The following is a 27,916-nucleotide window of genomic DNA, read 5'->3' as shown; positions in this document are numbered from 1 at the left end:
GTCTCGAGAAGGAACTAGACATCATCAAAAGTGATCTTCAGCGGAATGGATACTCCAAAGCGATGGTAGAAAAGACTTTGGCCAAAAGACAGCAGGAGCCTCGCAAGGAAGAGAAGCCGTCACAACCAGTGCTTGCACTTCCCTACATCAGAGGATTATCGGAGAGGATAAGAAGAATTGGTTCCAAGTACAACATTAGAACCTGTTTTAGATCCGGTAACACTATCCGTAGCAGCCTCACGAAAACCAGGCCCCCAAACGCGGACTGCGATTCCAAGAATTGCATTTACCGGATACCCTGTGAGTGCGGAAAATCCTATATTGGTGAAACTAAGAGGCCATTGAATATTCGCATTGCCGAGCACAAGAAGCACACACAGCGAGGAGAAACCAGCAAATCAGGAATAGCAGACCATGTTTGGACCCATCAACACAACATCGAGTGGTCCCAAGCTGAGATCTTGCACAGAGAGGAACATTGGTTCAGGAGAAAATTTAAGGAAGCCGCATACATGTTGTCCAACAACGTATTCAGCCAGGCCAGCATAGATATACGAAACATATGGAAACCCATCATCAAACGAGAAATGACCAACTCCCGCCAAATCGGTCATCTCTCACGGAATCAGTGAAGCGGAAAATGGAAAGTAGAGAAAGTGAAAGTATTTCAACGACCTATAAAATAGTCATCTCTCGGAGGAATCAGTCCAGTCATCACCCGAAGACGATTGTAGATACCAACAATCGAAACGTCGTGAACTAACGTGACTTGGAATCTCTACACTTTTTTATTAGTTTTATTATTTTCTTTTTGCATTCCTTTAATTTTTATTTATTCAATTATTATATTTTTACTTGTAGGTTATTTTACTATCATTTCATTTCAGGTTTATTGTTGCTTAATATAATTGTTATTTTCAACTATTCTTTTTTAATTATTCTTCTTTACTTGTTTCAGGGATTTCAAATCATTTTATATAATAGACAATGGAAGTCCGAACTAGTGAAATTCATCACGAAACATTGTCAATCACCTTCAAACACACTATCTGAAGTTGTTAATGTGGAGATAGTTTTATTTTTCAAAAGTTTTGGAATTCACTCTTTATATGTATTTTTATGGTACACTATAGGCAATTGTATTTCGACTAAGTTGATTATTTTTTCAGTAACAACAATTACTATCAAGAGAAACTTATTTGGTACGACGGAAGTAATAACAGATTATTCTGAAACAGAAACATTTTTACCCTACAGAACCAGTAAGTTGAACATATTTTTATTTTCCAAAATCAATAACATTGGTAATTATTGAGCTTAAGTCATTTTTGTGGAGAAAAATCAGTTTTTTATCTACCTTATTTGGGTATTTTCACCTTCCACAATCTGGAAAAGTTATATTGGGGAAACTTCGAGGCCATTGAAGGCAGATTTTGGCCTCTGAAACGTTAAGATAAGTATTTTATTATTTCTCAACAATTTTTTTTGATAGGCAAAATCGTTAAATACGAGAAGTTACTGATAAATAGAACATTTTTCTTTGTAACTTATCGGGCTAAACTAAAAAGTTTACCCTTTCTACACTTGTATGAAGTTCTCCATTATAATTTTCATATTTTTCATATTGTAGACGGTGAAAATACCCAAACAAGGTCGATAAAAAATTGTAAATTACTATTGAATATTTTTTTTTCAATCCATAATGAATTCATATTGAAAAATAGAGCCCAAACAAAACGCATTGGTTATCCTGTTAGCACTGTTTCGAACTGTCATAGGTCTCATCAGTTGTGCTAGTTTGAACCACTTATCTCCACTTATGAAAACACCATCTATCGAATCAACAGAGGATTCACTTCTCGAAATCGAATCGAAATCGAAGAAGAACGACCCTACCAAGGCGGTCAGTCTCAAAGCAAAGCTTTCATATCGGTCGCCAATGGGATTTGTCCTCTGTCTCAACTGTTTCAACTAGTTGAAAAACAGAGGCCAAACACAACGCATTCGTGGTCCAACAAAACACAACACTGTTTCGACTCGCCATAGGTCTCATCAGTGATGCTGGACTAAACCGCAAATACATTGTACTGATGTCCTTTAAGAACAAGCCTGAGTGAATAAGGGAGGTGACATTTTTCCTTACGAAGACGCCATCTAGTTGCCTTGCAGTGAAATGAATGAGCGTAGTATAAGCGTAACCTCTCAATGTTGGATAAAACATCGTGAACTCATCGCACTTTTGCTCAGACGTCTTGCGAGACCCAAAAAAGTAATGAGGTGTTATGCACTTCTTTTCTGCATTTCACTCTTCCAGTTCCTGTTTAATGCAGTAATACTCATGAAGACAGCTTCGATACCTCTGGAGACCGGAAGCATCAAGTCACCCATCTATTTTTCATGGATGATTACAAAGTTGGGAGAAGCACATTCGTGCTATGGGTATGTAATTCGGAATAGAGAAGTGCGCAACATTCCATTCCTGAAAAGCACGATGCGGAGGTTATGGAAAGGATGTTCTCTTAGCTCGTAGACAGAAGAATCTCACACCGTATGCTTACCTCTTAATGAAATATCACCACTTTTGAGAGGTACTGATAAAAAACTCTCTTGACGCAAGTATTAGCACAAACTCCGATAGATCTGGTCTTTTGCCGTGGAAGAACAAAATTGCTGTTGCAAATATGCTTGCCGTTTTTATGTTACTCTTTTCTTCTGGATTAGTGGAGCGAACTCTAGGAAGCTCAATGGGACACAAAAACATGGAATATGATGCACCTTCAGAATAATTTTCATCTCAAATTGTCCGAGATCTTTTGATAACGGAGTATCTATAGATAACAGAATGGGTACTGGATGGAGGCTCCTTTAGATGGTCTATGCTCATAAATGAGCAGGAATTGGAGTATTTATTCTCAAGGCAGCTACCATAGTGGACAGTTAGACTTGGTTTTCGACTCTGAACATGATGACCAGAACTGAATAAATGAAATAGAATTCGTTCAACAAAAAACCTATTTAAAAACCAGGGCTAAATTAATTCACTCCTGTGGCTTCATAACGAAAACCAATGAATATACCAGAATCACACCCAAAACAAAGAGCTGTGTCGATAATATTCTCACTAATTACCATGGAAAATATGAAACTGAAGTAGTCGAAAATCATGTATCGGAACATACTGCCCAAATAATCATTTTCTATATACACCATCAGAATAAAAGCCAATATCAATCACGCAGATTCTATAACGGAACTAATACTAAGAAATTCATTTTTCGCGTGAAAGTCCATGATTGGACATGTATATATAGAATTCGTAAAGAAAGCATAAATTAACAATGAGTTCTCTTACTAAAGGTCTTTAGTTTAATATTCAATTAAAGTTTCCGTCTAAGGCAAATAAAAAGAAATCGCAGAAAAGAAAACAATCCAAACAGTAAAATTATAACAGACTGCAAGAGCAGGTTAGACACCCTTTTGGTGTTGACACAACATAAGACCTCGTTAGTCCTTAGCTCGCACAAGTTTCTCAACTTCTGAGAGTTGTCGTTCGTATGGGGGCGACAGCTGATTAACGGAAAAACAGATTTTTTAAACAGATAATATCCAATTCAAACATATATGTACAATAAGGTGAGAAACGAATACAACAATTTATTAATTAACGCAAAGAAGGGCACATACCCAAAGAGAATTACCCATTCTGATAATAAATCAAAATGCAAGTGGAGCATTTACTCCGAAATAACGGGAAGAGTGCGAAATGAAGAGTGTTGCATAAAAGGTGACCCAAACGAAATAGTTAATGATTACAACAAATATTTGGTAGACATGGTACCTCAATTACTAGCAAATTCCTCAAATATTCCATTTCAATATGATATCCCTGTAAATATACATTCGATGTTCGTGAGATCCATAACCCCAGACGAAATCATAGAACTATCTAGAAAACTTAAAAATAAACATTCCAGTGGAGAAGATGAAATTCCTACTAGTATTATGAAAAAAAGCTTAATTGCCATTAACGAAATCATAGCATATATCATGAATAATTCACTGAAGTACGGCATATTCTCAACAAGATTAAAAACCTCCATTGTGAAGCCAATCTTTAAAAAAGGTGATCCAGAGAGTCTAGAAAATTACCGACCAATATGCGTCCCTCCCAGTTTCTCAAAATGATTTAAACTAGCAATCTCATTGAGAATTATAGAGTTTATGAATCAATGTAACTTATTCAGTAGGCTTCAACATGGATATTTACAGGATAGATCAACACAGACGGCCATATATCAAATCACACAAAATATAACGAACATGATGGAAGAAAAATTGATAGCTCTCGGGATGTTTTTGGATCTATCCAAAGCATATGACTGCTTGAATCATCAACTAATGTTAATAAAATTGGAAACATATGGAATAAGAGGTTCAGCGCTAAAGTGGGTTGAATTCTACCTACCCCTTTATTCCGTATAAATAAAACGAAGTGGAAGAGTCTCCCGCAGGGTAGCATTGCCGGCTCTCTTTTGTTCGTCATTCATTTGCACGACTTATGTAATCAAAACTTAAACCAACGTCAGTTCAAAACTATCTTCGCAGATAACACAAGTCTGTTATCATGTGGTGAAACCTTCCCAGTAAATAGTACAGAACTATTCAAGAAAACTAAGGACTGTTTCAGTACTGAATGAATCAAAGAAACATATTATTTCGTTTATAACAAACCAAGAGAACATTGAGCATCCAGTTAGGATGGACCTTCAAAACTCTTCTTTTGAATTGACCCACAACACAATTTTTAGGAATCCACATCGACGAGAACATGATTTGGTCTTCTCATATTGATAACCTCGCCAACAAACTGAGTGGAATATGGTATGGAATTAGAGTTACATCAAAATATATGCACAACGAGGCTACAAAAACAATATACACGAGTAACTTCGAATCGGATGCTCGCCATAAAAAAAATGCATAATTCAAAAAAGAATAATAATAGGAATCAACGACTTGAATTATAACCAAACTTGCAGAATATTATTCAAATTCACCAATATAATGACAATCTACACGATTTATATCTATGACTGCCTAATGTTCATTTATAAAAATTTACACCTCTCCACTGAGAATATACCTGGTCATAAGTATCCCACTAAAACAAATGAATATATGTATCCGCTTCATAGACTAACTGAAAAAAGCGCCCACTATATATTAATCAAGCTTTTCAACCATCTTCCTAACAGCATAAAACGGACCAAGAAAATTGGAGTTTTCAAAAGAGAACAACTTCTCATAGGTATAGAGCCCTGTGATTTCAACGCATATCTCACTGGAACATTCATTTAAAAATACTTATAACAAAAAAATCTGAACCTCCTTTTTTGACGCCATTTTATTCTGTGTTACCGACCTTTTGCAATAAAAGTTTGTAATCTACTCTGAAATAAAGCTGTTTATCATTATTATTATTAGTGGGATATTCTTCAACAACATTGAATATCCCTGCTGATCTTTACTTTCTTCGGGTCGAGTGGGCTGAAGTGGGCTGAGGTTCATCATGGCTTACTTTGATGTCTTCAATATCTCAGTTTACTAAAGTCGCATGATGAGTATAGAGGCTTTCGACACTAGATACAGGGCCTACTGTAAGATAGCTGTGATCGTGTAATCATAGCTAACTCAGTTCAGTTCTCTCAAATATAAATCTGTATTTGACCTATTCTTTAAGCTTGATAATAACAATAGTCACTCGGACACAAAATGAGTTCCCACTATCACTACAAATTATATTTTTCTTTTCACAAATAATGTTTTAATAGCCCTCCGACCCCTTCCCGAGATGCCACCATGCTCTCTACCTGCTTGCAAAGAAGCAGCTTCCAGAGTGGTAGCCCTCATGAATCATGATGCCACACCATGCCATGATTTCTACGACTATGCTTGTGGTGGACAAATAATTTCAGAAGTATCTTTCTTCGAGAAGATGTTTGATGGCCTGAATGAGAAGATTCGAGATTTACCTTCTACATCAGAGGAATATCTCTCGCATTTTTCCAACTTTTATCGTAGCTGTGTCGATTATGAAACTAGTTTTGGGATGAAGAAAAGGTTAAAATTTCGTAAGTATGCCTTACTATGAGTAGGAGATCCAAGTTTTTCAAAAGACAAATAACAGTTCGACAATTTAATAAAATATTTATACACAAAGGAAAAATAAATCTGTGAAGATTTGATGAAATATCAAGTAGAAAATAACACATTTCTTTGGCAATATTTGCCAAAAAATTATAAATGTCGGGACGACATATTTCGATAGTCTAATAATATGTTGTTGTCTGATCATTCAGTTTATGTTCATGTTTTCATTTTCCAGGCACGATACATTCGAAATGAATTTTTTAATCATCAGTCATTTGCTTTATAAAAAAATATATTTTTTCATTTTTATAAAAATTACCTTGTAATGTTCTCATCGATCTTTTAAATAAACATCTACGCCACTGTTTTTTTTGATAGTATATAAGGAAACATCGAAAAATAAAATAGACTTCAGCCAATATTTTGAAAAATTATACATTTTGGTTTTTTTCAGTGGATGAACCTAAGAAAAGAAGTATCACCGATTTGTTCATAGACCTTATTTTGACTCAGTCAATGCCATTTTTCGATATAGGATTGGGTATTACAAATTCAGGAAAATACATATTCGAGGTGAGAAATATTTTCATTTATTTGTTCTCGCAATTCCGTTTAATTTACACGGGTTGTTTGAAATGTTATCACAAAAACATAAGAAGCCCACCGGAAAATGGTGCAAAGTGAATAGCGGGGTGAGTTTATGATATGACGATGTTATCTGTGCGAAGTCGGGACAGATGTGGTACTCGACCGAAGCCGAAGAGTTTTTATCAAAAATGCTGTCTCATCCCTTCTAGATATAACGAAAAATTATTTCAAGGATAGCTTACTATTCTCATTTTCATGTTGAAAAAACTCATCGCATATAGCATGTCATCGGAAAACTATTGAGACGGATACGATAATAATTCTTATCAGGTTCAATGCATGAACATTTTATGTACATTATAACAATTGCTCTTTGCACCATACAATTCAATTTTATATCTCAGGAGTTATCACAAAATTGAAACTATCGGCGATAAAATGAATTCAATTAGTCTCAAGTGCGCTAATCGCTATCAGCTAATTTTGAAATACAATTTTGTCAATCTTTATGAAATTTATCCTTCAAGCAAGTGTTTCACTGCATTATTTTTCGTGATAATTAAATTAAAATTGATTATTAATTAATTTAGAAATATCATATGCTATGAAAATTGTGTAAATTTTAATCTACCAAGAGAGTTGATTTTACATCTACTGACCCTTGAGACCAAATATATGCGGGCTTAATGCATACTTTGATTATAAAATATGAAAAATAGAATTATCTTACTGATGACTTGATAGTGTGTCGTAACGTCAAACCAGTGGAAAGAGAATCGCACAGTCGCTTGCGCATGGCGACACATTGCCACGGCAGCAATGGAATTTACGTGCGGCTATAGATGTTTCATATCAAAACTGTTAGTGAACCTTCAAAGATATATTTTATTAGGAGGCGTGTCTTTACTGGTAGTTTTGTTGTTGTTAATTTGTTGACTGTGAAGAAAGATTCGAAATCGAAAAACAACTGACTCCATAACTCTTATTTCAGTATTTTCTCATTTCGAAATTTATTTTCCAGGTAACAATACCAAATAGAAGCACTCTGAAAACTAGTTTGGAAAAATATTCCTTTCTTGACAACATGCGAGAGGAATGTTTAGAAGAGAGTACTGAATATATTCATAACAACACACTTGATTTGAAACCCATGCTGAAATACATTGAAAATTGTGTCCATGAAAAAACAAAAAATTATGTTCGTAAATACGCTAACGAAATGAATGTGCTGAGTAATTTACCTGAAATGGACTTTCTTGGTAAATTTTGTAAGCAGGTACGTAGTAGTCATTCTGAACGAGAGTTGCTATTGTAGAAGACCTTCTGTGAAATTACTATACCTAATATATTTGTTGAAACAGTGATATATTTGAAATTCAAGTGTTACCTGCTACAATTGGAAATTCGTATGATATGAATGTCCATTTTGATGTAAACGATTTATAAAAACCTCTATTGCGTTTGTAGCAACAATACAATTGTAATGAAACAACGAAAAGTTCATGTGTTGTAAAAAGCCAAAATCATGAGTTGTAATTTTACTTAAACTGCCAGAAAGAACAATATTTTTTAATTCAAAAACAACGAAGAACAAACTTCAAAAGGTAACAATTTTTGTCAATCGTTTGAATCGTGGAGCATCCACTTTTCGCGGACCGTGGTCCGTTTGCGGACCGCGAAAGGTCGAACTTCGGACAGGCGAATATTGTAATGTGTCAATTTAACTTAGTACTTATTTTATTTCAAGTAACCCAGTTAACTTGTTTTACAAGTAACTACAACTAATATGGTTTGATCTGTTTCCTATCTAGCCTGTGTGTGCGTGTGTATTTGTGCGAATTAGTACTAATTTTAAATATTCATTACGCACACGAAACATCCTAGGTTGAACTACATACCATTTTTACGGAAATATGTTCTTTCAACCACAGCAATGATTGGCAAAGAAAAAGGTGTAGTAAAGAGAATCAGGTATAAAACCCTAGGTCTAATATCATATCAGTACATAATTCACCATGTAGCCCTTTGTGGATAACTTAGTGCTACACTGAAAGAAGTGTTGAACAGCTTGGTCAAGTTGAATAATTTTATAAGATCTCATTCTGCTCTTCAGCATCGACCTTTCAGCGTATTATGACTTACTGCAACATAACAATGTTCCTTATTGAACGTTTGTGGCTGAATTTGCAAAAATTGAATACGCAGGGAGCCAAAAATCACTTTGAGTTCATAACAAACAAGCACATTATGCTGGTAGTGGCTTTTCTAAAAGAATTAATATATATGGAAATGGAAAATTGATATATGATCTGATACAAAGCGAATCTGCTTTTAGTCGCAAGCTGGATATCTTTGAAAAAGATATTGCAAGACAAGAATTTATTTATTTCCCCACAATTCTTGAAAATAAAAAAATTCTGAAGAAGACTGCAGTGTTTGTAAAATTTCTGGCTGATTTCAAGAACGAATTTGCTACAAGACTCCAAGCAAGCTATCTTCGTTTCTTAAGTCGCCATTCGAAGTTGATGTAGCGGTAGAATGGACAGATGTCGCTACCAAGTTGTTAAATCTGTCAAAGCCATCACATCAAATAGAGATAATTGATTCGCAAGATGTGTTTTTGCAAATGTATAAAACGGTATGCACTGAAGAATTTTGGCCAAACATGTCCCAGAAAAATATGAAAATTGCAAGAAACTAGCTATTAATTTGGCCACTATGTTTGACTCGGTGTACGTATGTGAAACATCTTTCTCAAAGAATTTTTTGTAAAGAAATATCGTTCAAGATGAACGGACGCCTACCTAGAATACACAATTCGAATTTGCTGTTCCTCTCAAGAACCAAACTATAAAAACTTGCTCAAGACCGTCTATGTAGTTTCTCACAATAATTTTAGGTCTTGTGTTTTATAATTGGGAATTTGATTTGGAAACAAAATAATACATAGGTAGCACTTAATTATTATCACTTTTTTTTTCGGACCTCGTTAAAATTTTCCCAAAGTATCCGGACCCCACCTAAAACTACTATTTACAAGTGTCTTCAATTACTTTTCATATCATGAGCTTTAGCAAATTATTGTATATATAAATAATTTTTAGGAACATGTAAATGGTTTACTGAATTTAATGAAAAATCTGGTGAGTGTATTTCCGAAATTTCATCAACATCTACTTATTGCTTCGTCTGTAGGAATCTCTTCGTTTACAATATAGACTCGACTCTGAAAACTTGGAACCACATAACTGTAGAACGATAAATACATCAATACTAAATGGAAATGAGAGAATGGTGGCGCTTGGATTCAATTGGATCGATTTTTTTCAGGGAATTACAAAAGGTGTTACAATTTCAGATGACATGGAAATCAAAATATGTCACGAAGATTATTTGATGAAGGTTTTTCATATTTTCGCTCAAAATAGGTATGTATGCTGGAGAAACCAGGAACCAGAACAGATTTCAACGAAGTGGAATACATTATGGTGTGAAGCTCATAGTTTGAAAGCTAAAAATTATTCGAGTTGAAAACGAGCCACCTTGAATGAACTTCTATACAATCTGTTACCTAGGTTTCATAGGTGTTTTTGTGAAGTATACCTACTTCAAAAAAGTCTTATTTTGCCTAGTTAAGTTTGAATTTGATATTTTCTTCATTTTGTATTTGTCTCATTCTACAATAACAATTACCTACTGGGTGAAGTTACAATTGGTGTTTCTGTTTTCGTTAATTATTGAGAAGCAGTGGTTTGTACGCTTCGAGAACGCATTGAAATAGTGAGTTTGTACTACCAGAATGAAAATAGTGCAAGAGCTGCTTCTTATATGTTCATATGTTCAATGATAATCATCCAGGACGAAATGTACGAGACAAATACGTTTCGGAATTATTGAACATATTTATCGAAACTGGATCTGTTAACAATAAAAAGCATAACCGTTCAGAAGTTGTCAACGATGAAGGTATCTGTAGTTTTACTAGTTTTAGGGCACGTTGGACTAATATAAAATTCGCAATCTCTCACTAAGTTATCTCGAGAATCAGGAATCAGTTGTACAATGTTTTCAGGATCCTTCATAAGTACAAATTTCATCCATATAAGATTAGACTAGTTCATGAGTTGAACGAAGATGATTTCGATAGACGTAACGAGTTTTGTGAAAGTCTCACTGAACGGATCAACTTGCATCAGAATTTCTTGTATAAAATTTGGTTTTTGGATGAATGTACGTTTAGTTTGGATGGAGAGGTGAATCGGCAAAATTTTCAATATTAGAGTGATACGAATCCTCATTTATACCATCAAGTTCAAACCCAACGACCTCCAAAACTGAATGTTTGGGCAGGAATTTCAGGTGATCACATCATAGGACCTTTTTTTATCGATGATAATTCGACTAGTGATAAATATTTGGATATGTTAGAGAATCGAATATCACCGTGCATCAATAGGGTAATTGAGGAGGATATAAATTTATTCAAAAACGAAATAGTTTTTCAGCAGGATGGTGCACCTCCTCATTAAGCAGCTCCAGTGCGACAATTTTTGGATGATCATTTTCCTGTTCGCTGGATTGGCATACGAAGTCATACAGAATGGCCACCAAGGTCTCCAGATCTCACTTCTGTAGATTCTTTTCTATGGAGTTATTTGAATTCTGAAGTGTATGAGATAGAATCAACAACATTAGAAGATTTGAGAGAGAATGTCATGAAGCATTGCAGATAAATAACTCCCGAAATGCCCAACCATGTGAGGGCAACAATGAAAGCCCGTTTGTACCACTGTATGGAAGTTGGTGGAATTGTACAGTCATCAGATTTTGATTCAAGAAATAATAAAAAATATCTTTTTCTGATTTATTTTTCCGTATTTGTCTCTAGGACGAATATTTCAAAACGTGGCCTCCTGTATAATTGTTGGCCTGTTTTTTTATTTTTCCTGTAGATCATTGTTTCAAAAGTTATTCAGGGTGGCTCGTTTTAAATGGAATGCACTGTATATTCGTTTATGTATCGCAGCTGAATTTTAAACAAATCATCTGCATTTCATTATTCAAATAATGAAGCAGCAAATACCTAAAAGGTGTTTGAATTTCAACCCATTTTCAGTAAAGGGTTTTAAACATTTTGTATCCAGAAATTACTTGGAACGGAGTACCTTGTATATTTTGGTTCAGTTATTCTATTTTAAGATTGATTTGTCACCCTAATACTTACCAACCACATGTTTTTGTATATTCTTGGCCTTTTTTTTCGTTTCTGTATTAATCTTTGCTTTTTAAGTGTTTCACTTTGTTCAGTATGTTGAATTAATGAAAAAACATACAAAAGTAAACGTTTTCAGTTTTCAAAAACCAAAGTTGTCAAATCATCCATCATTTTTCTCATATAAACAGTAATTGATAAGAACAAGATAAGATGGGCCATATCAGGCTTTTCTCCCTTCAAGTCTCCAGGACTTGACGGTATTAGACCAGCCTCACTTCAATGGGGAACGGATATTCTTATTCCGCATCTGGTTGGAATTTTCAGAGCCTCTTTAGCTCTGAGGTATATTCCCAGTAAGTATAGAGAAGTACGAGTGATATTTATGTCCAAACCAGGTAGGATGGACTACACCATACCAAAAGCTATGTAAGCGGTACATGAGAGATGAAGTACCAGTTCATAACCCACTTCATCCAAATCAGCATGCATATACTCCGAAAAGGTCTACTTATTCGGCCTTTCACTATGTGATTGGCAGAATCGAAAGATCATTGGACAACAAAGAATCTACCCTGGGTATATTCATAGATATCGAGGGAGCGTTTGATAAAACAACCTTTACAACAATTACCCAGCAACTAAACTACAGGAATGTACCACTGTTAGTAGGAGAATGAATACTCAATATGTTCTCTAGTAGAGCCATAAGTATCAATGTAGAAGACATCACAGTGAAAGATGTTCACAGGGCTGGGTCTTATCACCCTTTCTTTGAAACATAGTTCTCCTCCATAATCTCCTCAACAATAATGGTTTCTTCACAATTGCATATGCAGATGACATAGTTATCTTGCAGACTGGCAAATTTGTGAATACATTGTACCATAGAGCGCAGGATGGGCTCAAACCTGGGCTTAAAACCTCCCGAAATCTTCAAAAGCAAACTACTGGTCCGATCCCTCTGGACCTGTACGTTAGAAGGTTGCGTTGATGGCCATGTTACGATTGCGCACTGCTGGTGTAAACCTCAAAGTAGGAATGAGTCAATTGAGGCTTAGCCTATTGAAGTCAGGTTTATGTTTGATAAACCCTACAAAATACAAACGAAACAGAACACAGAGTCAGATTCTACAAATGCAATACGCATATATACAGACGTCTCGAAAACCAAAGAAGGAATTTGTGGCAAAAACATAACATCTTACTCTGATAGTAGACAAGCCCTAATAGCCTTTAACAGATAACGTGGTACCTCAGGACTAGTACTAAAATGCCACCAAGATTTAGCCAAAGCCTCGACCGAGGCTTTGGCTATCCTAAGGTGGGTTAAAGGGAACGACAAGGCCGACTCTTTAGCCAAGGAAGCGGTTGGACTAAGAATTTTAGGACCCAGTGACACCTAAGGCCTGATGACTTCGACAATTGCAGATCTAGCCAAACGTCACATCCATGCTCAATCCCTAAAGAGATGGGATGGAATCATAGGATGCAGTCTTGCAAGGATCACCCTGGACAACCCTGGAAAGCTGGGAAGCTGGCGATGACCAGGAAAAACCTACGCTAACCTATGCAGGATGTGTGAACAGGAAGATGAAACTATCAGGCATATCTTATGAGTATCCAGAGTTATCGTCAGTAAGAGAGTGTGTATTCGGCGAGTCTTGGCCTACACCTGCCGTTATAAAGCAGATGTCTCCTACTGACATGTCCACCTTCCTGGAAAGGACAGGATGGACAATAACCTAGGAAGACAAATCCTCGGGAGGATGTACTATGGGTCACATGTTTCTCAAGTGCTGTAGGTCTACACTCACCCTCCCTACTCTACAGATGCAGAAAACTTTTCTATTCCGTTAAACTGATTTATTCAACAAATTCTGAAATATTTCAGTTACAGAAAACTGAATGTATTTTTACTGATAGTTCAACTTTTTCCAGCAATCTGCCAGAAATTCTCAATCTATGGAGCAGCATGCAAACGTACAAAAATACAGTGGTCGACAGAGAGACATTTGAAAGAGAAACGGTTTGCATGAGACTTGGAACAGAACTCATGCCTGATATTGCCACATATCTTCTTGAGGATATTAATGCAGACACTCAGAGGGATGTATTTCCCTTAATAGTTGATATATTCGATAGTCTCAAAATCCAATTCAACCGCTCTATGTCGACAGTCAACAAGAAAGGAGATGCCTACGGAAAATTCATGCAAACATTGCAAGATATCCATTTGACAGCAATAACTCCTGGGGATTTTGATTCACTCAGGAACAATTATTTACACTTGAATGTATCTAAGGAATTGCATCAACTCAATATAAAGACTTTGCTTGGAAACTATAAAAAAAACATTTATTCCCTAGTCAGTCAAGAAGTATCATCAGAAAGCCTGTAAGTAATATATCCGATAATAGTCATTTAGTGGTAAGAATAAAACTAGAGAAAATCCTCAGAAGAAAAAGGTAGAAAAATATATTTACATTGAGAAAAAAGTGAAAGTAAAATGATTTCCTTGAGAAAAACTGGAAAAAAAGGTTTTCTAGGCAAGGAAATGAAAATATTTTCTTCTAAACACATGAAGTGTTTTGTTATCCTCGTAAAAATTCTTTGGAGAAATGGTGGAACGTGTCACATGCGTCGGTGAATTGCATTCCAGAGAATACTGGGTTATCTAGCTTCTACATAACTTTCCTCCCTCAGTTGTACTCTATGAAAGTAACTTATGTGCATGATCTGCACATCTTTGTAAGAAGTCAATTTTGAATTGATTCGCTTACTTTCTTTCTTTCCCACATTCATTGTATGAAATTGGAGAAGTTGAAGGAGTAGAAAACAGAATACCTTTCTTTCCGAAAAGCTAATCTCTGCTAAAAAATATACCCCTTTCTATTTCGGGAATGCTTTGAGAGCTTCTTCAACGATGACTCTTCCATTAGTGCGTATCTTTTTGTAGTTTTTTTCTCATATCGCTAACAGTCATACCTCCAAATAAATGGTGTCATCAACCACCGATTACCAACTGAATGAGTATCAAGAAAAGAAAAATGAAACTTTCTATGTTTTTACCTAGTTTTTACCTGCAGTTTCGTCTTATAAGATCATTTTCAAACTGCAGTAACGTTAGTTACCAATAAAAGTGGTAAAAAACATAGAAAGTTTCAATTCTCTTTTCTTCATTATGATTTCCTACCACGTAGTAACGGCTACATCCATCAATTTATTGAATGAGTATCAGTATTTAATACTGTTTTTGGGTTTATAACCTTCAACTATCTGAAAAAATAAATGATAAATCAAGAGAGAATCTGCTGAAGTGTAGTGAAGGGCAAACTGAAAAGTTCAACCCGAAAAGTTACTGCGTAATATAAATTACTGGAAAGTCCAATTAGTCAGTAACTTGTCGTGTTCATGAATTTTGCCTACAAAATCACAAAAATCAGTTGAAAATATTAAATATTCATACCTAGCTTTCTTGAGTGGTTAACGTTTCGGTTTGAGATAGGAGAAAGTTATACGGAGCCAGGTATGGTGAATATGGAGGCTAGTGCATCGTTGTTGGCTAAAAATTTACGGACAAGCTATGAAGTGCAGAAGCCTAGAATTGTTTTAGCACAAATTTTGGCGTTTTTTGGTTGCTTCACGCAAACGCGTAGTACTTCATTGAACGTTTGACCTCGTGGCAAGAGATTATGATGCACTGTGCCATCGAACTACGTTTGATCGCACTTGTCGAGCCAGAATGCCGTCTTTGTGACGATTAAGCCGCTGTTTTCGTTCAAAATTTAACAATTTTGGAACACAAATTATGCTACTACATCATCAACGAATTCTCTAATTGTGATTCGGCGATCATTCATGAAAATTTGTTTTTATCGGTTGTTGTACTGGGGCGTTCTTCATCTTTAACGTCTCCTCAGCCATCTTGAAAATGCGTATACCACTCTTGTTAACTCTTGTTTTACTCATAGCAGACTCACCATACGTCTTTGTTGAAATTTCAAACACTTTGATAACTGTATTTCATTTTTGACTAATGGAAATTCTTTGATCCATTTATATCAACGAACGAAAATCACCGCGGTCTTAAAACACGTCTCTTCTTAGACAAAGTAAACAATGAATACATAACAGCTGAGAATTTCATCGTATGTCAGGAGCTTGAGTACAACATAATGAAAAAATTTTACATTCGGACTCTCCAAACAGATGAAATTTAAAATTTTCTTCATTTTCTGAATTCGTATGCCAAATACTAGTATGAAGGTACTTTGACAGGTAAATGTTTCGAATTTCATACTTGAATTGTGCGAAAGAAGAAAGAAGAGAGTCTGAAAATCTTGAAAAAATGGTAGAAGGTAAAATTTCAAAAATGTTATTTTGTATGAAATAATTGGTAGATCTCAGTGAACTACTGAAACTTAGAAGTTCGAACTACCATTGTTTAAAATTAGTGTTAACAGTTAGTTTCAAAATCTAATAGAAAATCAATTATTGAAGTGACGAAATTGCTACGATCGAATTTTCTGACGATATCGAAAAAATGATTTTATTTATTCATTCATTGAGAAAATACATACAACAGGTCATGAGACCCAATTACAGGAGTACATAATACCAAATGAAAAGCTTATTTTAGTCCTGAAAAACAAAAATTAAAACATAAAACGAAATCTATGATAGCATTACATACCATGAAACATTACAACATATAAGAATTAGTTTCAATCAGTTACGTAGTGCATTATACAGTGCATTTCTTCAATGTCCCTCCCCGTTCATTTTTTGATCGGGTCAACTCAAAAAATTGAAATTTGGAATGATGAAATTAATGCATGAGCGAGAACGTTAGTTTTTCATCAAAGATAATACCTATATCTGTCTTTTCGGTAATTCTTGCCAATGTTATATTATCCAATTTGTAGTTATATATTTGTACTAAGGATTTCCTTGCAAATGTCATAGTTTTACATTTGCCTATGATAGTTCATTTTTCTGACACCAAACATGTAACTCAGTGATATCGTGTTGTAATGATATACAATCAGAGTAGTCTCCAATCTCCCTGAAAATCTTCATATCATCAGCAAAAAGTACTTTTTTGGAGTTGATACTTTCAGAAATGTCGTTAACAAACAGAAGGAATAATAGTGGGCCCAAGTTTGAACCTTGAGAAACCCCGGAACTATGATTTCAGCAGATATTGGAGGCTCACTGCAGAAATATTGCGTAAAAATACAAAGATTTAATGCAGTGCCACGACACTTCACAAAACCATGTCGGAATTCAGAAATTGTGTTTCTTACGTGCTTATAAATGAGGTCCGATAAAATTATTTCAACTAATTTCGGGTAGGTACACTGATATTATGGTAATCGGTCTATAATTTACTATTTTCGAATTCTTGCCGGTTTTAAAGATAGGGCATACCCTCCGCTTCCATATGCGGAAAGTAACAATTTTTCAGCATGAGGTTGTAAATGATACATAGAGGCTTCGTAAAAAAAGCAATATGATATCCAAATCCAAACAAATATCCAAAAAACTCAGAGATCAAATGAATAATGAATATGAATATACAACGCTAATTTTTTATAGACAAATTACTGTAATCTGAAATAGAAATAGTGGAGTTGATAACAATAAAATCTTTAAGAAATAGTATTTGTTCTCTAATACTTCGATACATTTTTTTTCAGCTTGAAATATTTTGTAAACCCCTTCGAGACTGAGCCACGAATATTTTATCCCGTAAAATCCATAGGTGAATATTTGTTTTTAGAAAAACTCATGTAGCTGTGCATTTTATACTACCAAAAACTTATTCTCATTCATTGCCATTTTTTTCCATTGCAGTTTTCCAACCTGGATTTTTACATGGTATATCAACAGATCTGCCTGACAACACGCGATTAGCTACGAAGATATTTCTTTTAGCCGAACAACTAGTCAAATATTTCATGGAGACTGAAACCTTGAAACCGGATGATTCAATTAGGAATCTACTTAATGAGTTTCTGCATAATGACGGCAGGCCTATTCAATCAGGGTTTATAGATGAAGTCGAATATGTATTCGATGGGAATCAGTATATGATAAAAGTATGTGAGATTTTAAACAAGCTCATTTTATGAGGTCAAAAAAACATTTCATTTGTTTCAGAATACAGGATGTGAAAGACAGTGTCTGAATTCTGATGAATTGACAATAGACAACCTCGCTTTCAAACTGGCAACTGAAATTTTTAAATCAATGGATAGAACACCGCTTATGTTTCTAGATGAAGCATTTAGCTACGAACAAGTTTTTCTCTTGATGACAGCACAAGGTGATATATTTGTACAAAATATTTTCAGGATTATTATTCTTCGTAAATTAGCAATCGATTTATTGAGTTTCACCTATTTTAGAAACATTGAAAACAATGTTTTCAAGTAGAAATATTCGTCATTGCGTCTTTGGCATATTCCAGAATACTCTGAGTCACAAAACCTTTTTTTTTGGAACTTCTGTCCAAGGGCACCGAAAATTATGATCCTGGGCTCATTCGATTCGGAATGACCTCAAAAAAATGCCAAAGTTAAATACAATTTTGTAAAAAAATGAGGGGTTTAGTTTTTTGCAAATATCTCGAAAAATATTAAAGATATCCGAAATTTGAAAAACGATCCTTAAAGAGGAGGGAATATTCAAAAAAAAATTTTTCTTTCGGAACTTTATCACTAATATTTATAATTTTAATTTAGAGGCGAAAATAGCACTAAAAACGGGCGATGCGCACTGACCTTAACACAATGAAAATTATTTTAACCCATCAAAAATCATTATCAGGAAAAAAACTCACATACCTTCTAGACACTTAATTAAACGAAAATCTATGGAAAAATTTACCCGTGATTATTTTATTAGATATACTTCAGTTCATCAACTAATTTTTACAAGTTTTGAATTTACATAAAAACCCTGATAATTTTTAAACTAGCCTTCACGATTTCCGTTGGAAAAATTAAAACAATTTGATTTTTCACTTTGTTAATAATCAAATACGGTAAAAAATTAAAAATTCAATTGAAGCAATGAAACATTTTTTTTAATATTCGAATTTATTCGTATTCTTATTATTTGAAGTTACGTAAAAATGATTATATATAATTTTTTGTTCTGATTGAAAAATTGTTTTAAACAAATGTATTGTTTATGAGATATTTGAAATTTTTTGAGGAAATTTTTATCAATGATGAAAATTATGATTTTGAAAAGAAAATCGTTTCTTAAAAAAATTTATTGCTTAAAAACGCTTTTGTTTATTAACAATCTATTTTGCTACTAAATATGGTATTAGTGAACAATTCATTCTTAAAAATCATGATTTCTATTTCCCGTTGATATTCTGAAAAAAACTTTCAATTTATATTTTCCTTGTTTATTCAATAAACAATTCATTTTAAACAAATTAATTTTCACGATTTATTTTTTTAAATACTACAAAAAAAACAAAAACGACTATGTGTCACTTTTTGTGATTAAATCGATTGTTTATAAAAGACAGCTTCAACATTTGGATGATTTGAAGAGAAAAATGGCAGCTGCATGTAGAAAACTTCAGGCAAAAGTTCGGAATGTTAAAGTGGACTTTGAGAGTAGACTTTACCACTGTTCAGAGAATAATAGACAACAATTGGAACACTTGATAAGATAAATTAATTTTTACGTATTTTTCGTGTTTCATTACACTTTTGCTATTTCTCCAGAAGTACTGAAAAGAAAGGTCAGCTATGTAGCAATTTTAGAAAGGTACCTGAACGACCTTTAAATGAGATATCATCTCCCTTTTCATCTAAAATTTTAGGGGTTTCGTCCCCACCAAAGATTTGAAGTAATTTCATTTAAAACTACCTTACAAAATGCTCCCTTATAAATAAGTTCGCGGTGTTTTTGCATATTTTCAGATTGTTTATAGGGGTCGAAATATAGAGGGTGATATGTTTTAATTTTACATCCTGTATTGATATCGGGACCACCATTCTTGTATTTACGGTAATAGAAATGTTGAGAGAGTGACAAAAATGAGAGTTTTTACGGAAAAGCATATTCGAGATGATATAACTGAATTCAGTCATAAACTGAAGAGTCTGAACTGTTTTTCCTCGTAAAGTAAAAAACATTCACATGATTATCTCTCATTCTACAATTAATAATACAGTGAATGGAAGCGATGCTATAATATTTAATTGAAAACAGGCAGGAATGTGGCTTATCTTTGAAGTCGGGCTGAAGTCATTTTCGGAATGTTTGCGTGCTGGTGAAAAATCCCGTCGCGCGGTTGATAATCCGTAATGACGGAGAATGGTCGTATAAATAAACACTGATAAAAACAAAGAAGATAAAAGATTGAAAAAGCTTCTCCGTCAAGTTGAGCGTAATCTTTTTCTGCAGGAGTTTAAAACCTCGAATTTAAAAGCGATGGGTAATTTATTGCCGTTTAAAACGTGTTCACCTGCAGAATAAGAACCTGTATCGTATGCAAGTTGCATTGCATTTGAGTTTTTACTACCCTTCCTTATTCTCAGTGATTTTATTTTCCGTTCTTCGTTTTCGTTTTCTAGTTCTTTCAAGTTTTCATTTTCCTTTCTTGTCATTCTCACTATTTCCTTCAAATCATGTTCACTTTCACTTGATGATGCTTGTTATGCTGATTCAAAACTAATAAAATCATAGCATTCCAAGTCTGGGATAAAACTGTACTTCAATATTCTTGTTCTTTGTCAACTTCGAATGAATGTATTATTCAATTAGATCTTTTTTCAGTCTACACAGTACACAGTTCTGACATACTTCAATTTTCTTATTAGTCAGTGAGCTATGCTTGAATACTGGCAGTAAACGAATCTGAAGAAATGAACTTTGAATATTCAAGCCAACCTACACAGTAGGTTGAATGGACCGACGCCTATCAAAAACTCCACTGGCTAATACCACGAACGGCGTTGGATTATATCCGACAGGCGTCAGTGCAGAATCTTCACAAAAAATTTCCTGCATATGCAATTGGCAATATACAACTGAAAGAGTCAATCTTCAATTTTGAAACGGGCACACTTGCAGACCGGTTTCGGGCTCAGTGCAATATAGTGACCATTATTGACCTAAAGTCAATGATATTCCATAATTGAAAATCGAAATTCTTCCAGAGTATTTCATTCCTCGTGCAAGTGTGCCCGTTCCAAAGTATTGCCAATTGCATATGCAGGAAATTTTCTCTGAAGAATGCTGTACTGACGCCTGTCGGATATAACCCAACACCGTTCGTGGTATTAGCCAGTGGAGTAGTTGTTTTCTAATAGGCGTCAATTCATTCAACCTACTGTTTAGGTATATCCGAGACTGGCTTGAACATTCAAAGTTCATTTCTCTAAATTTATTTACCGCCAGTCTTCAAGCATAGCCCCTCATTCAGAGGAATCGAGCAAATTTCGGATATGCAGTTGGTTAGTACCTCGTCCACTAGATGGAGTGACATTTTTGTTGTTCGCTCCAACTTAAGACGAGAAAGGGAATACTCTGAAAGAATTTCGATTTTCAATTATGGAATATCATTGCCTTTAGGTCGATGATGGCCACTATATTGCCCTGACGAGTGGCTAATGAGCTCGAAACCGGTCTGCAAGTATGATTGTTCCAAAACTGAAGGTCGACTCTTTCAGTTGTATTACCAATTGCATATGCAGGAAATGTTCTGTAAAGATTCCTGCACTGACGCCTGTCGGATATAATCCAACGCCGTTCGTGGTATTAGCCAGTGGAGTTTTTGATAGGCGTCGATCCATTCAACCTACTGTGTTGAACTGGCTTGAACATTTAAAATTATTTCTTTAGATACTTCAATTTCCTTGACTACTGACCAAATATCTGTGATGTGTATTTCATTTTCATATTTTGCTAAAGTTTCTCAATATCAGTTCAAAAGATATACAGAATACATTGGACACTAAATAATAAACCATATCTTCGTTGATGTTTCGAAATGTATTTTACACTTCTTCAGACCTCAGACATGGGCTGAAAAGTCTCGGGCTTAACACATAGATGGCACTAGTCTTATTGCATTCACCACTTTTTCAGTTAGAACTAACCTTCAAAAATAAGCTGTTAAAATTTCATGATATTCTACTCATAATTGAGTTATTGTGCTGAGAATGACACTACTTTTGTTATTTTGGAAACATTGGACCAAAAACAATTTGGTGTTGTAATTTTACACTGCTTCTTGATGGGAAAAAATACCGTTCAAGCGAAGCAAATGCTTGAAAAGTAATATAAGGACTCCGCTCCATCATTGGTTTGCTGACTTCACATGATGATGCAGAGCGGAGTGGACGTCCAAAATCGTTTTGAATGATTGAAAAGTGGAGTTGCGTGAGTTAGCTGACATTGTGAAGGTATCAAAAGAATGTGTTGGCTTTATATTTTTATCAAAATGTTTGCGTCGATATGTGACAATGGATGAAACATGGATCAATTACTCGTCCAAAGCACCCGAAAGCAAAACAATCGGCTGGAAATGTTACGGCCTCGGTATTTCGGGATATGCGTGGTTTAGTATTCATCAACTATCTTGAGAAGGGAAATACCATCTACAGTGACTATTATATAGCGTTATTGGAACGTTTGTAGGCCGAAATTGCAAAGAAACGACCGCATATGACAGACAAAAAATGTTGTTCTATCAAGACAACGCACCGTGTCACAAGCCAATCAAAACAATGGCAAAACTACATGAATTGAACTTCAAATTGCTCCCACATCCACCGTATTCGCCAGATTTAGCTCCCAGCGACTACTGGCTATTCGCAGACCTCAAAAAAATGCTCAGCGGTAAGAAATTTCACTCGAATGAAGAGATCATTGCCGAAACAGAGGCCTGTTTTGAGGTAAAAGATAAATCGTTCTACAAAATTGGTATTGAAATGTTAGAGCGACGCTGGAATGTGTGACCCTTGATGGAGATAACGTTGATGAATAAAGCCCGGGACTTTTCAGCCCAGGTGTATCTCCACTTTTGAAAGGTCTGAGTTATTTCTTCATTTCGCGCCATATTATTGGTCTAATTGATGTTAATTCCAGTAGATAATGATTTTTTGTGAGTATCATTTTCAGTGAGTTAAATTTTGCTTCAACTTCCATTAAAATTTTTAATTAATAGTAAATCTTCAATTTATTGAATGTAGTTTTAGCATGAACTTTTGTACAGAATACACTGTAATCAGGATTGTGTATTGTGTGCATTCGTTTCAAATTAAAACTATCAATAAAATCCAAAAGTTCTCACAATAACCACTCCTGAATAACTTAAACCTAAAATATCGAAAATTTCAATAATTCACTGCAGAACATATTCTGTATGAAATATTCACTACTATGCTCTTTTTATTTTGATTAACAAATGCCCAACTTTGAATGTAAACAGTTAGGTATTCAAATCTAAAGCAAATGGAACTTCAAACGTTCAAGCCAGTCTCTATATACCTACACAGTAGGTTCAATGGACTGACGCCTATCAGAAAACAAGCGTCAGTGCAGGAATCTTCACAGAAAATGTCCTGCATATGCAATTGGCAATACAACTGAAAGAGTCGACCTTCAATTATGGAACGGGCACACTTGCAGATCGGTTTCGGGCTTATTAGCCACTCATCAGTGCAAGATAGTGACCATCATCGACCTAAAGTCAATGATATTCCACAATTGAAAATCGGAATTCTTTCAAAGTATTTCATTCCTCTTCCTAAGTTGGAGCGAAACAACAAAATGTCACTCCATCTAGTGGACGAGGTACTAACCAACTACATATCCGTAATTTGCCCGTTCCATAATTGAAGGTCGACTCTTTCAGTTGTATTGCCAATTGCATATGCAGGACATTTTCTGTGAAGATTCCTGCACTGACGCTTGTCTGATATAATGCAACGCCCTTCGTGGCATTAGCCAGGGGAGTAGTTGTTTTCTGATAGGCGTCAGTCCATTGAACCTACTGTGTAGGTATATAGAGACTGGCTTGAACGTTTGAAGTTCCATTTGCTTCAGATTTGTTTACTGCCAGTCTTCAAGCATAGTCCATTGACTAATAAGAAAAGTTAGGTATTCAACAATAGATGCATTCGGATGACGTTTTCATTGCTAATTTTTCTCCTTCAAAGTATACGAGTTTACAAAAATCTTTCATTTTACTTCTCCTGGCATTACTGCTAGCAATGTTAGCATTATAGACACAATCTTTAGGAATCTTTGAAGGTTTGAACTTGTGCAATTGTTTATGTGCGGGTTTTAAATTTTCACAAATTTTTCTAGTCTACTATTATTACACAGTTGCAAAAATTGATGCATTTTCAACTGCGAACTATGCTACATGAATATCTAGGTTACAAATCATAATCTTTTGAAGTGTGAAACTTTTGCAACCTGAGGAACAACGATGTCTTGCCTTTTAACGTGCGATTCCTGACACAGGTCGGCCAATGCGTAGTGAATGTCGATTATTCCAAAGTTGGTATCGAACTAAATTTTACAATGGCAGTGATTTCAATTAGTTTCATGAGTGGATCTTTCTAACCAACTGGTTAACATTTGACCAACAATACTATTCCATCGCATTGTTCAGGATTTTTCAAATTAGAAAGTGTATGTCGCTCGGTAACAGGGCGGTTCGACGTGGGTGCTTTGTTCACTGAGTCAATCGGCCAATGTGTGAGTCGATGGTTCAAGCCAGCGTAGGCAGAACGCTCGATTTTCACTCGCTATTGTCTAACCTGTGTTAGGAATCACACGTTAAAAGGTAAGACCTCGTTAATCCTTAGCTCGCACAAGTTTCGACTTCTGAGGGGGTGCGTTTGTAGGGGTGCGATAGCTGGTTAAAGAAAAAAACATATTTTAAACATATAACATGTTTTTTCTTCTTCTCTAATAAATACTTCGTTACAGTTTCCAGCAATCTGACTTCTTGTTTCAGGTAATGGTTCACTTTTTATGAATTTGAGTCGTGTTGTCATTTTGATCACTTTGAATGAAGTCCTTTTTCCGGCTTCTCTCAAAGGAACAAAAAAATCTGAATTTCTCACGTTTTTCCTTTTGGTCATGTTTATTTCCCATCTTCAAATACAGACTTTAATATTATTTTTCATAATAAACGGGCTCAACTTAAAATAACTACTTTATAGTGGTAAAAAACCTTGAAACTTCTGACAATTTGACATGACCTGTTTTGTTTCAGTTGATTAATTTCTATAAGTTTTAGAATGTTGAATTTTCACAACAATGTCTGAGAGATTTTTTTATTGTTACAGGTTTCTGCAAGCACAATGATTTGGTGAATTTTTTAAAAGACTTTTCTGATGGCAAGCTTCCAAGTCCGATGAAGATCAGAAACATAATGAAAAATTCATACTTTTTCGAAACAAAATTTCATTGTTATTTACTATAAAAAATGTCATCAAGTATTAGGTTCATCATAAATGTAATACAATATTTGACATAAGAAAATGTGATAGTTACTGAATTAAATTGTATGATAATATGTGAAATGATTTATATTATGACTTAGCTGTGTGTTAGAAAAAGTATATTTTTTTCTTCATGGGTTATTATCATTCCGGATATCTGCCTTTGTATCTGTTAATATTTATGAACATCAGAGGATGTGACACATTCAAATTGGAAATACTACTGTGAAATTTCGTCAAGTGATGAAAGGTCTACTGAAGGCTGATTTATACAGTTTATTGTATTGCCAAATTTAAAATGTTTATTTTGATTTTCAGAGCGTATTAACATACGTTTTTATAGTTGAAAGTAGCGACTTTCAACTATACCACGCTTTCAGATTTAGTGTGCATTCACTCTATCAACTAAAAATTAAACTGGGAAAATATTTCATAAATACTCTGCCAACTTTTAATCGTTTCAATTATATGGTCTGATTTAAATTGCCAGGGGATTGGTTTGTTAAAAAAAATATTTTTGTATGGAAAAAATTGACAGAAACGCAAGACATAATGAGAGAGGATTAAGAAATGGAGCTGCTGTCTAGTAAGAGAAGGAGTTAGTTGAGGCAGTATTAAAATTACTTCCACAAAAGCCAAAAGCGAAAAATAATATAACACCGCTGGTTTTCAGGTTTTCCACTCATATTAACGAAGTATTCACATGACCAATAATGGATAACTGAATGAAAAGTAATTCTAATCTATGGAAAGTCAAGGAGATAAAAACACATTGGATCCGCTAACCTTACTGGATTATTATTTTATTACATTAGTTCGGAAGAAGAGGGAATCGAAGTCACGAGTAACAATGAATTAAAAGTACGCCTTCCTAGAAAATATAATGAAGGAGAATAATGAAACAAGGAACAAATAAAACTTGTTAGAGCCAAGCAGCAGCAGTTCGACAACAAACTGGCAGAAGTTGAAGGAATGAATTTGAAGCTGAATAATGAAGTGATACTATCAATGATCGACTCATAGACTCAGGAATCAAATTATAAAAATACAACTTCATTATTCACTGGTCAAAGGAAGTTGATCAATATGAATCAGAAGACATACCTAAATTCATAATCCTTATTAGGGAAAAATAGGGGTTCACTGTGAACCATAGAATACAGAAATATAGAATGCAGAAGATGAAGGCGATGCAATATTATGCATTTTTGTAGATTTGACAAAAGTTTTCGGTACTATTCGTCATAAAAAATTACTGGAGGTAATGGAAAGTATTGGGTTCATAAACACTTCTTTGAAACTCATTGAATCCTAACAGAGAGCATTTTGTGCAGGTCGGTGATGCAATAATTGGTCCATTACTTTTCAATATCTATTTGAATGATATATTTGGGCAGCAGATAGCCGGCAATATAATGAGTTTCGCTGGCGCCACTCATCGATAATATATAAAAAAAAAGGTCGATCTTGAAAACAAGAGTTGAAGCGGACTTTGCCAATATATTATAGTGGTTTGATAACGAGCTTTTTTGGCAGCCACTCCGTAGGTACACCACACCCTGTGGGGCAGTGGCGAAATATCCTATTTAGAATGTGCCCCAGGGTTTTGGATGGTAATGAGGAATAATATTTCGTCTTCTCCCATGGCCTAACCACATTGTGTGAGTAGTGGGGGTTGCTCAGCCACCTATTGTATATGTAAGGAAGTATTGAAATCACCATTATTTCGTATTCAAAATGAGATAACCGGCATTCAATTATACATTTTGTACGAAGCAGGCTACTGAGGATTCACCTGTAAATATAATCTCAGGGAGTTCAGTCTAGCAGGCAGTTCTCATGTACGGAGAAGAGTCACTTTGGTTTCACTCAAGACCGCAAGAAGAAATTGTACTTTAGCTTATTGAGATCTGTTGGGGCGCTTGGAAAATGGCCAACAACAGTTTTTTCCCAACCTTCACGAATCTCCTCCAGGGACGATGGGTCATTTATGGATTTCTCTCATGAGGCTAGGGTTCACAGTGAACGGTTTGACCATTGACACCTCGAAAGGGAAACATCCGTTTGTTTGAAGGTGATTGACAATGTTTCATGATGAATTTCATTAGTTCAATCATACTTGCAGACCGGTTTCGGGCTCATTAGCCTCTCCGCCTGTCGGATATAATCCAACGCCCTTCGTGGTATTAGCCAGGGCAGTAGTTGTTTTCTGATAGGCGTCAGCCCATTCAACTTACTGTGTAGGTATATTCAAGACTTGCTTGAACGTTTAAAGTTAATTTCTTTAGATTTGTTCAAGCATATCTCACTGACTAATGAGAAAAATTTATCATGTCAAAAGTGAGCATATTTCTGTATAATTTAAAATCATATCAGATTCTCAATCAGATATTTTTAATACTTATTATTTTGTTAACTCAGTGTTCTTTATATATTTCTAGACATCGTCTTCAATATAACATTTGAA

At 34.9% G+C, this 27,916-nt stretch overlaps 1 protein-coding gene across 7 annotated transcripts in view; it reads left to right on the top strand.

Annotated features, from left to right (window-relative positions):
- The window catches only part of LOC111517361 (uncharacterized), a 52,358-nt gene extending 26,775 nt beyond the window's left edge, over positions 1-25,583 (top strand). For 6 of the 7 annotated variants that reach the window (XM_074169564.1, XM_074169565.1, XM_074169568.1 and 3 more), the window contains 11 exons: positions 1,170-1,262; positions 5,832-6,131; positions 6,605-6,723; positions 7,760-8,014; positions 9,843-9,881; positions 9,934-10,166; positions 13,892-14,347; positions 17,653-17,717; positions 17,810-18,054; positions 18,116-18,281; positions 25,294-25,583. In XM_074169564.1, coding sequence (XP_074025665.1) covers positions 1,170-1,262; positions 5,832-6,131; positions 6,605-6,723; positions 7,760-8,014; positions 9,843-9,881; positions 9,934-10,166; positions 13,892-14,347; positions 17,653-17,717; positions 17,810-18,054; positions 18,116-18,281; positions 25,294-25,430 — 2,108 coding nt within the window. In that variant the 3' untranslated portion in view covers positions 25,431-25,583. The remainder of the gene's footprint in view (positions 1-1,169; positions 1,263-5,831; positions 6,132-6,604; positions 6,724-7,759; positions 8,015-9,842; positions 9,882-9,933; positions 10,167-13,891; positions 14,348-17,652; positions 17,718-17,809; positions 18,055-18,115; positions 18,282-25,293) is intronic. The other variant, XM_074169569.1, reaches the window with a different exon arrangement.
- The last annotated feature ends 2,333 nt before the right edge of the window (positions 25,584-27,916 follow it).

This window comes from Leptinotarsa decemlineata, unplaced genomic scaffold (genome assembly GCF_025532065.1).
Source record: "Leptinotarsa decemlineata unplaced genomic scaffold, Ldec_3_MD MMD2_P_RNA_scaffold_5, whole genome shotgun sequence".
NCBI classification, from domain to species: Eukaryota; Metazoa; Arthropoda; class Insecta; order Coleoptera; family Chrysomelidae; genus Leptinotarsa; species Leptinotarsa decemlineata.
The sequence above is the reverse complement of the archived record's forward strand: the minus strand, read 5'-3'. Positions and strand labels throughout refer to the sequence as shown.